We start from the raw sequence: 14,046 nt of genomic DNA, 5'->3' as shown, positions 1-14,046 counted from the left end.
AAACTAAAAACATTGATTCAATCAGTGCCTGCTATTCGTAAGCTGGCGTTTATCTTATTATGCAGAAATATTTACAAAAATAAAAGACTTGAATTACTTCATAAACAAATGGAGCTGATTGCTGTGGTCATGCTGTGGTTAGCTTTGTCCAAGCACTGTGAAAACCTGTTCCTATATCTCCAAAGGGATTATCAACCAGCTTTTATTCGTTTTCTCGTGTTGACTCACTTGACTTTCTTTTAAGTTTGACAAAAAAAAGCGTTATTCTTTGAAGCGCTTGTGTATTAATAATCACAAAAACTAAAGATATACATGCAGGAATTATTTTCATATACAAATACAAACCAGCTATGAAATTATTGATTTATTTTATGTTGTTGTTACTGGAAAAGAAAAAATGTCCTCGTGCTTTTTTTGCACTAGATTAGTGACGTATGTTCTGCGCAGATGACTTCGCTGACCGGAGCCGTGCTAGTGAAATGCTCTCCTCTCTATGACGTTATACTCATTTCTGTCTCCCTGCTGAAATAATGCCCCAAGCGGGAGCGCGCATAGCGCAGAAAGCACTGAACAAATTTGGGCCGAGCTGTTTACAACCACGACAGTAATGCTCATTGTTTTATCAAAGAGGCTGTTGAATTTCGCACTGTTACTCACTGTGGGCGACCTTAATGAATCCCCCTTTTGTCTCTTCGTGTCAGACGCTCAGGAATGAGTTTGATTTGTTTCGACCACAGACTGTAAGTCTCGGGTCTACTTTAAAAATAAGCATGGCTATAATTTAAAGGGGGGTTAATAAATCTCAGCAAGGCGCACGGTCTGCAGTTTTTGGTGAGCCGACAGAAGAGCTCTTGAAAAAGGTTTCACTTTCCAAACGTCACTGAGAGGAGGAACCGAGAAACCAGTATTCGCCTTTCCCAGATCAGACACTTTGACCCGTAGAGGGAAAACTTCCGCTTATGTCTGCATCTACTCAACATTGTGATTTTTTGTTTTACATAAACTTGGATTGAGTTTCACTGTGCGCGCATGTAAACGGTGGAGCAGGGTGAGGAGACCTGTGAGGAGTTAATTATTACCTGTTAAACGGCACAAGGTCCACGAATGCAGCGCTTTATTTCTGTGCTGCAGCTCTAATATCACATCTGGATGATAAGTGAGTGCGATCTCTTGGGAACTGGCACAGTTTTGTAGAAAAGTGGGGAGAACAGACCATCGATGGATCCGCTGGATTTCCTGGAGTTGGAGGAAATGCTGCGCTTTTTACACTGCAATAAAACAGAAATTTCTTGCATGGAAAACCCGGTCACCTTCCTCTGCAAGCTCAAGGATTACAACCTGATCCCGGAAGACAGGTTCAAGGTGAGGAACTCAAGTGGAAAGGTTACGCATTTGTTATCAACCTCGTTACAGTCATTTCAGGCGAGTGCTATTTGAATAGGACGTTAATGAGAGAGCGGGAAGTGAACAGCGGAAGTGATACATGATTACATCAGAGTTGTTGGTACACATGAAGCGTCGATTTCAAACAAGGGAAATACGGCGAACTGACCCCAAAAAGCTGATTCTGTTTATCTGGACGTAACAACTTCTTCAGTCTCAGCTGACTGCAGGTTTTCTCAGCCTTAGTAGCCTACCTTTGCCTGACTGAGACTAGCAACACTGAATGAACAGAATCAGCTTTTTGGGATTTACTTACCGGATGACTGAGCATGCATCAAGACACTGCGAATTGACATTCGCCTGTAACTCACACTGCTGTTTACTAAAAAAAGAAGACATTTTCACAACCAGAGCTAGTTATTAAAAACAGATTAAAATGAAATAAAATATGTAGTCTGGAAAAGTCTTAAGTCACGCGTCGTTTTTCCAAATTTTGCGGGGAAAATGGGAAATAAGTTTGTAGATTTATTTGAATGTGCAAACATAAAAGGAAATACACTGAGTATAACGGTCAAGATGATCAATAATGTTGACGTCCAGGGTCTGGGGAGGCCAATCCACGACTAACAGTGTTCCACTGTGTGTTTTTCTATCCAGGTACGCTTTTACTGCACTGACAGTGTGTTCGGGATCATTATCATCCTGAAAAATGAAGCCATAGTAATTCCATCAATTTTGGCAAGATTGCAAACACCACTGACTGAAATGTTTTTTTCCCAAACTACAGTTTTTCAGGTTCATCTGCTGTAAATAGTTCTTTAGACCTACTGCTTCCTTTATTTTTTTTTCCACTTGGTCAGTTTTGTCAAATCTTTTAAGGACATATTTCACAGTACAATTTAAAATTAGTTCTTTGCTAAGTTTTCTGTTGTGTACAGACATAACTCTGCTTCATCCCTTGAGTTAGGTAGATTTTTTTATGCTTGAATGATTCATGGGTCAGTGTTAAGTGGCTTAACAAATAATAAAAGCATTCCTCTGAAAATGGTCAGATGCAAGGACTGGAATGAAAATTGGCAAGAAAGGAGGCAATGTCCAAAGTAAAACTTTATAATTTTTGAAACTATTGATCAAGGCCAGTTAAAAAAAACAAACAAGAAAGACGTCTCCTTGGAAATAAAATATAAAGTAATGAAAGGTGGGTCACGATTTTTGCACAGTACTCCACCTTACATAAATATAGTTCCCCATTGTGATGCAAAAAACACCAGCTTATTCAGAGAAGGAAACGTCCTCCCCTAAATAATCACATATAATCGATCCAATCACCATTATTGGAGTGGCAAACATAAACATCATACTTTTTTCATACCTTCTCTTTTAGAGGGGCAGTTTTTCCTAAATCTACTATCATAGACACTTTGTGAAAAGGACAGTATGTTGGTATTTACTTACTGAATCCTAGACTAAACAGCTCAATAATAATTTTCTCGATACTGTGTGTACAGAAGGTGAGTCGAATGAAGAAAAAAGAGAAGGGCCTTTATGATATCCTCGACTGGTTCGAGGAAAAAAACTCAGAGCACATCAAACTGTTCTGGAAGTGTGCCTTCAAGGAAACTGTCCTGAGCCAGAACCCCAAACTGCAAATGCTGCGCAAAAGCCTCATGGACGGTAAGATATTTCTATTTCATGATGCTCTTAATGACTGTATAATAAGTATGTTTGTGTCTCTGACAAGTTAATTGATAAAACAAAGAATTGGCCAAAGACATCTGAATGGAATAATACCTCGTCCACTTTAAGATGAGAGTTTTGTGGTGGCATTAATGCCTTTGCAGGACTAAAAATAATTTGATAGGCTTGTAACGAGTCAAAGAGAACCTCTGTCTATGTGAAGACTCATCTTGTAACAGCTAATATGTTGTAATTTAGACTATATTAAACCTTGTTAGCAAGTGGGCGTGCTATGTACTGAGACTTTAAAATTGACCCCTAGAAGTTGTTTGGCTTCTATTAGATATTTATTATGTTCTTGGACTTCAATGTAATTTCAGGGTCTTACCATTTTGACACACAATTGCCTGAGAAAGTTGAAACAGAAGACAACGGTAAAAAGGAAAAAACTGAACATTCAGAAGAAGAGGCGAGGAAGGAAAACTCAGTGAAAAAGAAGAGGAAGTATGGCAAGAGCATATGTGATGAGCAGGATGAGCAGCCTGGTCCATCAGGCCTGTCTACCTCGGCTCAGAAGAAGTCCAAGAAAATATGTTTCAGTAAGTTACTCCTCACTTATGCTTTACTGTTCTCAGCGTGACTATATGCCAACAGGAGTTATACAGTTAAAAAGACATCTCTCATCCTCTAACCTTTAGCAGCTCTCACTGGGTTAAAATACCCTGGTTCTACCCCAGGCTAGACTCAACCAAAAACAAAGCCTCTTCTCTTGAAAAAGAACATGGCAGCATGACTTAGGTTCGAAAAGTTACAAATACACGACTTCTGGAACAATGTCATTTGGACAAATCAGACCAAATGGAGATGTTCGACCATAATGCACATTTAGAGAAAACCGAAACTCACCACATACCAGCTGTCAATCACAGTTGGTATGTGGTGAGTTTCGGGATGATCATTTGGTGGACCAGGGCCTGGACTTTGCCATTATTGAGTCGACCATGAACTCCTTCGTATACCAAAGTGTCCTAGAGTCAAATGTGAGACCATCTGTCTGACAGTTAAAGCTTGGCTGAAACTGGGTCATGTAATATGACAATGATCCCAACCACAGCAGCAAATATACAACAGAATGGCTAAAATAGCAGAGCATGAAGGTGTTGCGATGGACTGGTCAAAGTCCAGACCTCAACGTGATTGAAATGTTGGTGTGGTGGGAAATTAAGACAGCTGTGCATAAACAAATGTCCGCAAACCTCAATGAACTGTGGGCTCGAGTTATTCACAGGACTGCATAGAGTTGTATAAAAACTTGCCATATGTTCATTACTTTCTCTTTATGTTGGAAGCGGAATTGTCTCTTCTCTGATGTTTTGTACAAAGCTACACTATTACAGCTCCTCCACTCCATCTGAGTAAATAGTGTTATAGCAGGTGGAGAATACCACATTAATCAAGCTCTACATTAACCTTCAGTGGATGAACTTCACCTGCAAAGAACTGAGGTCCTTTGACCTCTGGTTCTTCCAATCATTCTCCTGAATCCATGGAAAGGTACCTCCCAAGTGGCCACAGAACCTCTTGCTTCTACACCTGCAGCGTTCACTGCAAGATGTCTGAGGGAATGTGGTCATAAGTCTTTTCCAAAGCCACAACATGTATATTGACTACACTGCAGCATGTTTGAATCGGCATTTATAAAATTTTGTATTTCTCAGCTCCTCCCATGAAGAAGGGAGAGAAGGGTGAAATTTGGACCTGGCCCCTCTACAAGTCCCAGCTACCTGTGACATGCGGACAGGTGTCGGGAACGCTACAACGTGACAAACTGGCTAAAGGTCAGATAAGCAAAGTCTTTTCATTGTTGCATTGCAGTCTACTGTAGCTGCATGTTCTTTGTTCAACAGCTGTGAAATAATAGAAAAATGTACAAGCTAGAAAAAGCGGCAGTTGGGAGATAACAAGAGATCATTTATGACTGAGATTTAAACTGTGTGTGTGTAAAACATTTCTTTGAATTCCTCCTCCTCTGCATCTCTTAGGAGAGAAGTGCATTCTGGCTAATAAGCAGTGGTTTGCTCCAGGTGAGTTTGAGAGGTTTGCAGGAAAGCAGAGCTGCAAGAACTGGAAGCTGAGCATTCGATGTGGGGGGACGCCGCTGGGAAAACTTATAAAGGTTTGTCAAAAAGAAAATCTGAACTTATTTGATCAATGTTCCGGCAGTTTCCAGTGTGAATTTCACTTATTTTGTTTTTGTCATTTTTCACAGGAGGGTCACCTGAAAACAGTGGCCTACAAAGGAGGAAATAAAAAAGTAAAAACAGATGTATATACTACCACTCAAAAGTTTGAACACACGTTCTCATTTAATGTTTTTCTTTATTTTCATGACTATTTACATTGTAGATTCTCCCTGAAGGCATGAAAACTATGAATGAACACGTGAAATTATGTAGTAAACAAAAAAGTGTGAAAATACTCAAAGCTTGTGTTATAATTTATTTTCATCTTTGTGCTTTGCACACTCTTGGCATTCTCTCCATGAGCTTCATGAGGTCGTCACCTGAAATGGTTTTCCAACAGTCTTGAAGGAGTTCCCAGAGATGCTGAGTGCTTGTTGGCCCTTTTGCCTTCACCCTGTGCTCATCCCAAACCATCTGGATTGGGTTTAGGTCAAGTGACTGTGGAGACCAGGCCATCCGGTTTAGCACTCTATCATTCTTGTCAAATGGCCCTTACACATCCTGGAGGTGTGTTTGGGATCATTGTCCTGTTAAAGAAAAAGTTATGGTCCAACTAAACGCAAACCAGATGGGATGGCATGTCGTTGTATGATGCTGTAGCAGCTATGCTGGTTCAATGTGTCTTAAATTTTGAATAAATCCCCAACAGCATCACCAGCAAAGCCCCCCCACACCATCACACCTTGTCCATGTTTCAAGGTGGGAATCATGCATGAAGAGACCATCCGTTCACCTTTTCTGCATCGCACAAAGACATGGCGGGTGGAATCAAAGATCCCAAAATTGGACTCATCAGACCAAAGCACAGATTTCCACTTGTCTAATGTCCACTCCTTGTGTTTCTTGACCCAAACAATCTCTTCTGCTTGTTGATTTTCCTTAGTAGTAGTTTCTTAGCAGCTATTTGACCATAAAGGCCTGATTAATGCAGTCTTTGAACAGCTGATGTAGAGATGTCTCTGCTACTGGAACTCTGTGTGGCATTAATCTGGGCTCTAAGTTGTGATGCTGGTGACTCGGATGAATTTATCCTCAGCAGCAGAGGTGACTCTTGGGCATCCTTTCCTGGGGCGGTCCTCATGTGAGCAACTTTCATCGTAGAACTTGATGGTTTTTGTGACTGCACTTGGGGACACTGCCATAATATCAATTCTAGTCAAACAGGGCTGTCAGCTGTGTACCAACCTGACTTCTGCACAACACAACTGATCCACAAATGAACCCTGACAAGTCACACCTGTGAAATGAAAGCCATTTCAGGTGACTCGATCATGAAGCTCATTGAGAGAAGGCCAAAGGTTTGCAATGCTGTCGACAAAGCAAAGGGTGGCTACTTTGAGGAATCTAAAATAGAAATCATATTTAGAGTTATTTATCTTTTTTTTCTTTTCTACATAATCCCATTGATCTTGCTTCATATATTTGATGTCTTCAGTTTGTATCTATGATGTAGAAAGTAGTAAAAGTAAAGAAAAACCATTACATGAAAAGTGTGTGTCCAGATTTTGACTAGTAGTGTATTTCTTACTCAGAAGTAAATTAGTTTGTTTCATTTTTTTCTAATCTAAGCCACATTCTTCTTTTTTTGCTGCTAGGCCAAGAAAAAATTGTTCTCACTCGAAGAAGCAACCACAGGTTTGTTCTATTACTGCAAAAACACAGATTTTATCAAACGTGAGTGTTCTTAACAGCATATAAGCCCACTTACCCACTAGCTGTTACAAGAGCTTCTGTTATCTCACATTAAATATTAAAGCATTTAAAACTAATGGCATCAATTGAGGCAGGCAGGCACTGCAGACATTTATACCCCCCCCCCCCCCCCCTTTGTGCTCCAGCATAGAAGAAATAGAGCAGAACTGGAAAAACCCTACGAACTGAAGTCAAAACAATTTTATTTTTGTATCCTTATATCAGAAAACTGAAATTTGCCTCAAGGAGCTTCCAATCTGCACAGAAAACAACATTGTTTCTCCTTAGACCCTCAACTTAGAAACAGCTACCCATAAGATGCAAAATGAAAAACAAGAATATTAATGGGTGAAGGCATACAGCCACAAGGCAGTGATTCTAGTTTCTCTCTGAGCAGAATGATTGTCACTAAAATCTTTTCAGGCATTCTATTAATATTGTGCACATATTTATATTCATAAAACTCTGAATTTAAAATATGCATGTGTAAGACAAACATGCACAGGCAAGGCAAGCTTCTTTCCCGCTTGTTTTCATGGATAAAATCCTCTTTTTTAGAGTCAGAGAAAGAAGAAGATGACGAGGAAGACCAGGATTCATCAAGTGATGAATCCACCACAGGTGCTGGTTTCTACAGTGTAATATTTATGATGGAAGCTCTTTTAGTTACGCATGGTTGTGTTACGTATTATCTTCATAACGTGTCTGTTTTAGATGAAGAAGAGGCAGAAGAGCAGACGGTGCAGCAGCCAGAGGCCAGTCTTTCCAACCCCAAAGTGTTCAAAGTTACATGTGGTGGTTTAGCTGGGACGTTACACAAAAAACGTTTTGCATCAGGTATCTTAAAAAAAGAAAGTGCTGTGATACAGATACAGTCATTTGAAAAAGTTTAAACAGTTCTTTAAAAAAACAAAGTACACTCTGATTACTTCCATTGGAATTAAGAGGATAAGTAGCATCCAGGTGCTGCTAATTGCTACTTTGAATTGAATTAAATGGAAAGATTTTAGTTAAGCTGAGGGAACTTTCTTCTCAAAATGTTTTTCCCCCACCAGGGACACTTGGCAAGAGTATTCGTACTGAGACAAGCTGGATGACCCCAGTGGACTTTTGTAAGGAATCCGGTCCGACAAATGTTTCCTGGAAGAAAGACATCAGATGGGATGGAAAACCTCTGAGTGCTCTCATGGAGGTGTGTTTACACTGCAGGTTCCTAGTTCACCGCAACTTATCTCTACTCCTTTGGGTATTTTTGTGAGGTACTCTGTGAGAGTGAGGGAGGAAAATTACACTCCGAGATCGCAATCTTTACATTTTCACTCGTATTTATTTGCGGTCATCAATCCTCAAGCAGCTAATATGGTAAAAAAAAAAATCCAAATGCAGAAAGCTAACATGTGGTGACATTTTGATGAACAACCACAGTTAGCCCTAAGCACACACCAAATGCACATCAACGTTTCAGCACCGTACAGCAGAACACCAGCTATAGAGAATGAACAAATAATAAAGAATATAAAGACAATTAGGGGCTATGTCAGGAAAAATGAATTGGGTCAGTGCCAGTTTGGTTTTGTAGGATCTTTTTGAATTATAATTTGGAAGTTGCCAAAAATTACAGGACTTAACAATTTAGACTTTTTCATGAAACTGTGTCTCACCTGTAAACCCAAGAGCAACTTTAGTCTGGAGGCAATATGAGCGTTACAAGCTTTGTTAAACCAAAAGTGAGAACTTATGATTGAAAAATGAATACATTGTTACTTTGTCTCTTTCAGGCAGAGATCTTGAAGATCCATTCCCTTCTGTGTGCTTGCCCTCTGTGTAAACCAGATCCTGAAGACCTGGTAAGTTTCAGACAAGTGGCATTTCCTCATGCTACACTGGTTTGAAAAATACTTTCTTGCACAATGCTGTTTTTTCTAAATAGTACAAAATCTGTCTCTCTATCTGTGGTATAATTCCACAAAGAAGAAACTTTTTTTCCTTTCTCAGTTATCTTGTTCTGGTTCAGAAATATGCGATTCCAACCCCTTTTAGAGTTTAGTTGTATTTGTAGCCTAACATCACATACAGGAGTGGGACTCCTTCTCTTTCTGACAGCAACTTAATGGATATTCTCTGCCCTCAGTCACTTTACTGTACATTCAGTGGGTCAGACCAGACATTTACTTGTTGCTTTTAACAGAGCACAACTTTGTAAAAAAAATGCTTGCAAATGGATTAAAGTCTAAAAATTAACACCTTTCTACATTTCTGTACCAACGCTGACCAAAGGAGCACGCGGACATCTCCAAAATACCTTTGGGTTTTTCATTATTCACTCTGCTGTGCAATTTCACATCCATCAGAGACTGAAGGGCCTTAAAAATGGACTTTACGTGGCAAAGCCTTTACCGCATTAAACGAAAAATCTGTGACAGGTCAGATTAATGAGTGTGACCAATAATGGATTCAGCCTAATTCTGGTTTTGACAAAACTTTAATAGGAGCTGAAGCTTGATGCAGCCGATTGCAGGAGTCCCTTCCTCTGAGTTTTTTATATACCTACAGATCAATTCATGAGTGCTTCCAAAGAAAGAGAGCTCATTTACCAACAAGGCACAGCAGAGGTGGATTAAATTCTACAGGATTAATAAAAAAGTAAAAGACAGTGAGTCTCATCTTCACTTCAGATAGATCTGCAGTTACACTGTCACTACGCAGATGAAATATAATTTGTTATGAAGCCATCACTCTCCATTACAATACTTAAGATATTTCATTTAGCTATTAGTAAAAGTCTGATCTCACCCACTGGCTGAAATCTACTAAAGTGTTTATGATTATGCATTACTGTAACCACACGTGAGATGTGGCCTCTCAAAAGTAACAGTAATAACATGCCTATTGTCAATGTGTGCTGTGGCTGTGCTGTGTTCTTAATTTATAGATGGCAGTTATAGTTACCGTTTGATGAAGTCAGCAATTTTACATCTCCTGGGTCTGAAAGGCGCTTTGGAGCAGTTTTGTGTACAAACAGATTTTCTGTGATTTATTGTCTGTGTTGCCAGGAGAATGAGAAAAATGATGACGACTGTTGCATCTGTAAAAACGAAGAAGAAGACCAAGAGCTGGTAGTGTGCGAGGAATGCCCACGATCCTTCCACCAGAAATGCCACCTGCCACATGTGGACGACATCATTCTGAAGTGAGCCTTACTGGAAGACCAGCCATTTAAAATATATTTTTTTAAATCAGCTGTTTCTCTTTTGTCCTTTTGTATGTTTTGCTTGAGTCTCTTATATTTTAAACCTGTATGAATTTGTCGTATCAACACAGAATGCATTGGCAGGAAAGAAACCTAATCAGCTTTAACAGGGTGAAAGAAATGCTCCCATTACACAGTCCTGCAACTGAACTGAACTCAGCATTTTAAAGCAGCACTAATGAATATCCCTACAGTTCTGTGCAAAAGTCTCGAGCCACTTCTCATTTCTGTATGATTTGCTTTCAATGAACCAGACTTTCTAATATTTTAAATTGGCTTGGAGCAACAGTTTTCCAGGTTTACTGAAGAATCCACACTAAACAAAGGGAAAATGGGGGAAAAGGCTAAGGTATGGCAGTTTACACAAGAACTGGATTGAAATTTAGTGGCAAAAGGTCTTATATAATAATGTCATTGATATTTTTGGTCCAAATCGTTGTCATATTTATGGAGGAGGATGAGAGGGTCCAACACTGAACATCTACAGCTAAATGTAAAACATGGTGGAAGCTCTGGGGATGCAGTTCATCCAGTGGTGCTGGGAATCTTGTGAAAATGGGGAATTATAAACACAAAAAAGTACGGTCAGATGGAATCTGGAAAGCATATCATCAGGAGCAGCATCATTTTTCAGCATGACAGTGATCACAAACACACTGGCAATGGAGTAAAAGCATACCTGAATAAAAAAAAATAAAACAAAAACACACACAGTGGAACACTTTCTGTCATGGATTGGCCTCCCCAGAGCTCGGACTTCAACATTAGTGAAGCAGTGTGTGATCAGCTTGACAGAAAACCGAATTAAAGACAGTCAAAAATTATTCTCCAAATCTCTGCATCTATTTCCCTTTATCCATCCATCCATTCGCTTCCGCTTATCCTTTTCAGGATAAGCGGGGGGCGCTGGAGCCTATCCCAGCTGTCATAGGGCGAGAGGCGGGGTACACCCTGGACAGGTCACCAGTCTGTCGCAGGGCCAACACACAGGGACAGACAACCATTCACACTCACATTCACTCGCACATTCACACCTAGTGGCAATTTGGATTTTCCAATTAACCTATCCCTACAAGCTGCATGTCTTTGGACGGTGGGAGGAAGCCGGAGTACCCGGAGGGAACCCACGCAAACACGGGGAGAATATGCAAACTCCACACAGAAAGACTCCGGCCTGATGGTGGGCCTTCTTGCTGTGCGGCAACAGTGCTAACCACCGTGCCCTATTTCCCTTTATTTCCCAGAAAAATAATTTTTTTTAAATGAGGGGTGGCTGAAGACTTTTGCACAGTGCTGTCTGTGAACTTCTTAACAATTAAGCAAGTGTAAAATAGCACACTTGCGTAATTGTTTTTCCGTCGTTTAAGTAGAAGTACTTTTTCCCAAACAAACTGACAGTCTTATAATGAAAAGACAAAGTTAGGTGCCAGCTGGCAAAGAGAGTGAAGGAGCTAAGGATATTTCCTTCTGGACCTGGTAGATAACAAAACAGGACATTTGCAAATTGACTTGTACCATGAGTCCAAATAAGTGGAGTGTTACTCCAGATCTTCTAGTTCTGTAAACTAAATTCTAGCTCAGCGTTAAAGGTGGTCAGTCAGGTGGACATCATTTTCAGTGTAGTTTCTACTAAAACAACTTTTGTGCTGCTTTTATCCACGTATATTGTATTGAATTACACACTACTGTATATGATCCTGGCATACGTTCTGCTTTTTTTAAATGTACCTGTTTTATGTGATAACATGAAGCTAAGACATTCAGCTGTCAGTATGATAAGAATAAAAAGGATATAGCTGATTGAAACAAAAATCAAAACGGTTTATGTTTTTAAGACTGATATATATCTGTGTGTGTATGTGTGTGTATGTGTGTGTATGTGTGTGCAGCGACGACAGCCTCTGGTTGTGCACATTCTGCGTTTTTAGAGCCAATCACGTTTGCCTTGACCAGCTGGACGTGAAGACAGTGATGTCTCAACAAATATCTCAACACATGATGGTGAGAATCTTCTCTGTCTACAAGTTTGTCCATGTAACCATCTAACTACCCGTCTCCCTGTGACATTGCTGTGACCTGCCCCTCTGTTGTTTCATCAACAGCAATGCCAGTATCTCCTCCTGAGTCTGCGCAGTGCTGACGAGGAGCAAATGTTTTCTCCAGACCCAATGGGCTATGTAAGTATTTTTTAAGCAAGCAATTTTTATTCATTTGAATCAAGATTTAAAACATTCATAGAAAATAAAGTGCAGTGCACTGAAAACGTGAGTTATCTTAGCCTTTGCATATTGGTCACACTTTTCAGATCACCAGTTAGAGTTTCATATTAGACAACAATAAGCTCAATAAATGCAAAATGCAGATTTTAAATGATGATTTCATTTATTAAGGCAAAAAAACAATCCAAACCTACCTGGCCCTGTGTGAAAAGTAACCGCTCTCCCTTGTTAAATCAGTAACTAACCAGTTCAGCTTCACTGGCAGCACCAAGGACTGATTGCTGGTAGATCTGTTGAATCAAGAAATCACTTACATAGAACCTGTCTGAAAGAGAAAAGTAGGAAAAATGATCTCAAAAAGCAAAACATCCTACGATCTAAAGAAACGGATGAGAAACAAAGTCATCGACATTGATCAGTCTGTGTTACAAAGCAATTTTAAAGCTTTGGGACTCAAGCAAACCATTGTGAGAATCATTATCCACAAATTGAAAATTTGGAACAGTAGTGAACCTGAATTCTGTGTTTAAAAACAGCATTTTGTTTTTTCTTTTCCTAAAATTAAAATTAGCTTTGATGTAAAACATTTAAGTGTACCAAGTTTGCAAAAAGCTAAGAAGTCAGGAAGGGGTCGAATACTTTTTCACAGCACTGTATGTGTAAAACTCTGACTAGAATACTCTGGTTTTTTGGATGTCTGCTTTCACCCACAGCTGGCAAACTACAACACTTCTATCAAGAGGCCGATGTGGCTGGGCAAAGTAACAGAGAAACTCCAGCAGAAACAGTATCAAACTGTCGGCGAGTTTGTTTCTGATGTCCAGCTTATTTTTGCCAACTGTGCGACATTCAACCGGGTAAGAAACTCTTAGTGAAAATGTGATAATGGCATCAGTGCTCTCAATAGTCTATTAAGTGCTTGTTTTTATTTTTTTATATGGTTTTAAAAGGTTTGCATCTGCATGTAAAAAAGAAGAATTAGATTACATCTGATGCTGTATCTCCTTTGGGACTTATATTAGTGTGTTGTGTTGTTAAATGTTTGCAGGACTTTAAGCTTTCACTTTCTTCTGACTGCCATTCAAAGTTTAGTCAAATTGCCTTGTTCAGCTTTTACAAGGCATAATCAAAACAACTACCATCCATTTCACCTTTGCTTCCATGCAGTGCTTCTTCTGCATTTGGGTCCCTGGGGGTCCTGGTCTGACCAGTTTCATGGGTACCTGCAATTTCACAGTGGATCTCAAATAGAAAACGTTTGTCTTACTGTCTTTTATTCTCAGTTCTGCTGGAGGTCTCTTCCTGTTAAAAGGGAGTTCTTCCTTCCCACCGCCGCCAAGTGTTTGCTCATTGTTTTGTTTTTTTCCCTCAATTACTGTAGGTTCTTAAAAGTACATTGACACATCTGTTGGATTACAAACACAACTTTTTTTAAACAGAATAGAAGTTTTGAAAATAATATAATGACAATCGCTGTTTTTCTTTTTCAGGGAAATCCAGAAATCCTTGCCATCGGCAACCAACTGAGGGAGTTATTTGACAGCGAGTTTAAGAAGGCTTTCAACATCCAAGATCAGTGACT

At 39.6% G+C, this 14,046-nt stretch overlaps 1 protein-coding gene across 2 annotated transcripts; it reads left to right on the top strand.

The window, feature by feature from the left end:
• The first annotated feature begins 1,218 nt into the window (after positions 1–1,218).
• On the top strand, positions 1,219–14,046 carry sp100.1 (SP110 nuclear body protein, tandem duplicate 1). Of its 2 annotated transcripts, XM_085157130.1 has the most exons (16): positions 1,219–1,362; positions 2,892–3,057; positions 3,441–3,659; positions 4,779–4,898; positions 5,103–5,236; positions 5,330–5,374; positions 6,899–6,938; positions 7,554–7,616; positions 7,710–7,832; positions 8,051–8,187; positions 8,774–8,842; positions 10,049–10,185; positions 12,135–12,246; positions 12,348–12,422; positions 13,178–13,321; positions 13,955–14,046. In XM_085157130.1, the coding sequence occupies exons 1-16, from the start codon at positions 1,219–1,221 to the stop codon at positions 14,042–14,044; spliced, it is 1,818 nt and encodes a 605-aa protein (XP_085013256.1). In that variant the 3' UTR covers positions 14,045–14,046. The 2 variants fall into 2 exon arrangements, with proteins under 2 accessions (XP_085013256.1, XP_085013255.1); XM_085157129.1 differs by having other exon boundaries at positions 5,103–5,374.

The sequence above is a fragment of the Neolamprologus multifasciatus genome, chromosome 4 (genome assembly GCF_963576455.1).
Source record: "Neolamprologus multifasciatus chromosome 4, fNeoMul1.2, whole genome shotgun sequence".
In the NCBI taxonomy this organism is placed as follows: domain Eukaryota; kingdom Metazoa; phylum Chordata; class Actinopteri; order Cichliformes; family Cichlidae; genus Neolamprologus; species Neolamprologus multifasciatus.
The sequence above is the reverse complement of the archived record's forward strand: the minus strand, read 5'-3'. Positions and strand labels throughout refer to the sequence as shown.

Bases quoted from the DNA above. Each gene is read 5' to 3' on its own strand.
- sp100.1 (XM_085157129.1), top strand. From the start codon at position 1,219: ATGGATCCGCTGGATTTCCTGGAGTTGGAGGAAATGCTGCGCTTTTTA. The intron at 10,186-12,134 runs GTGAGCCTTACT...ATGTGTGTGCAG, and splicing joins GTGGACGACATCATTCTGAA to CGACGACAGCCTCTGGTTGT. The intron at 12,423-13,177 runs GTAAGTATTTTT...TTTCACCCACAG, and splicing joins CTCCAGACCCAATGGGCTAT to CTGGCAAACTACAACACTTC.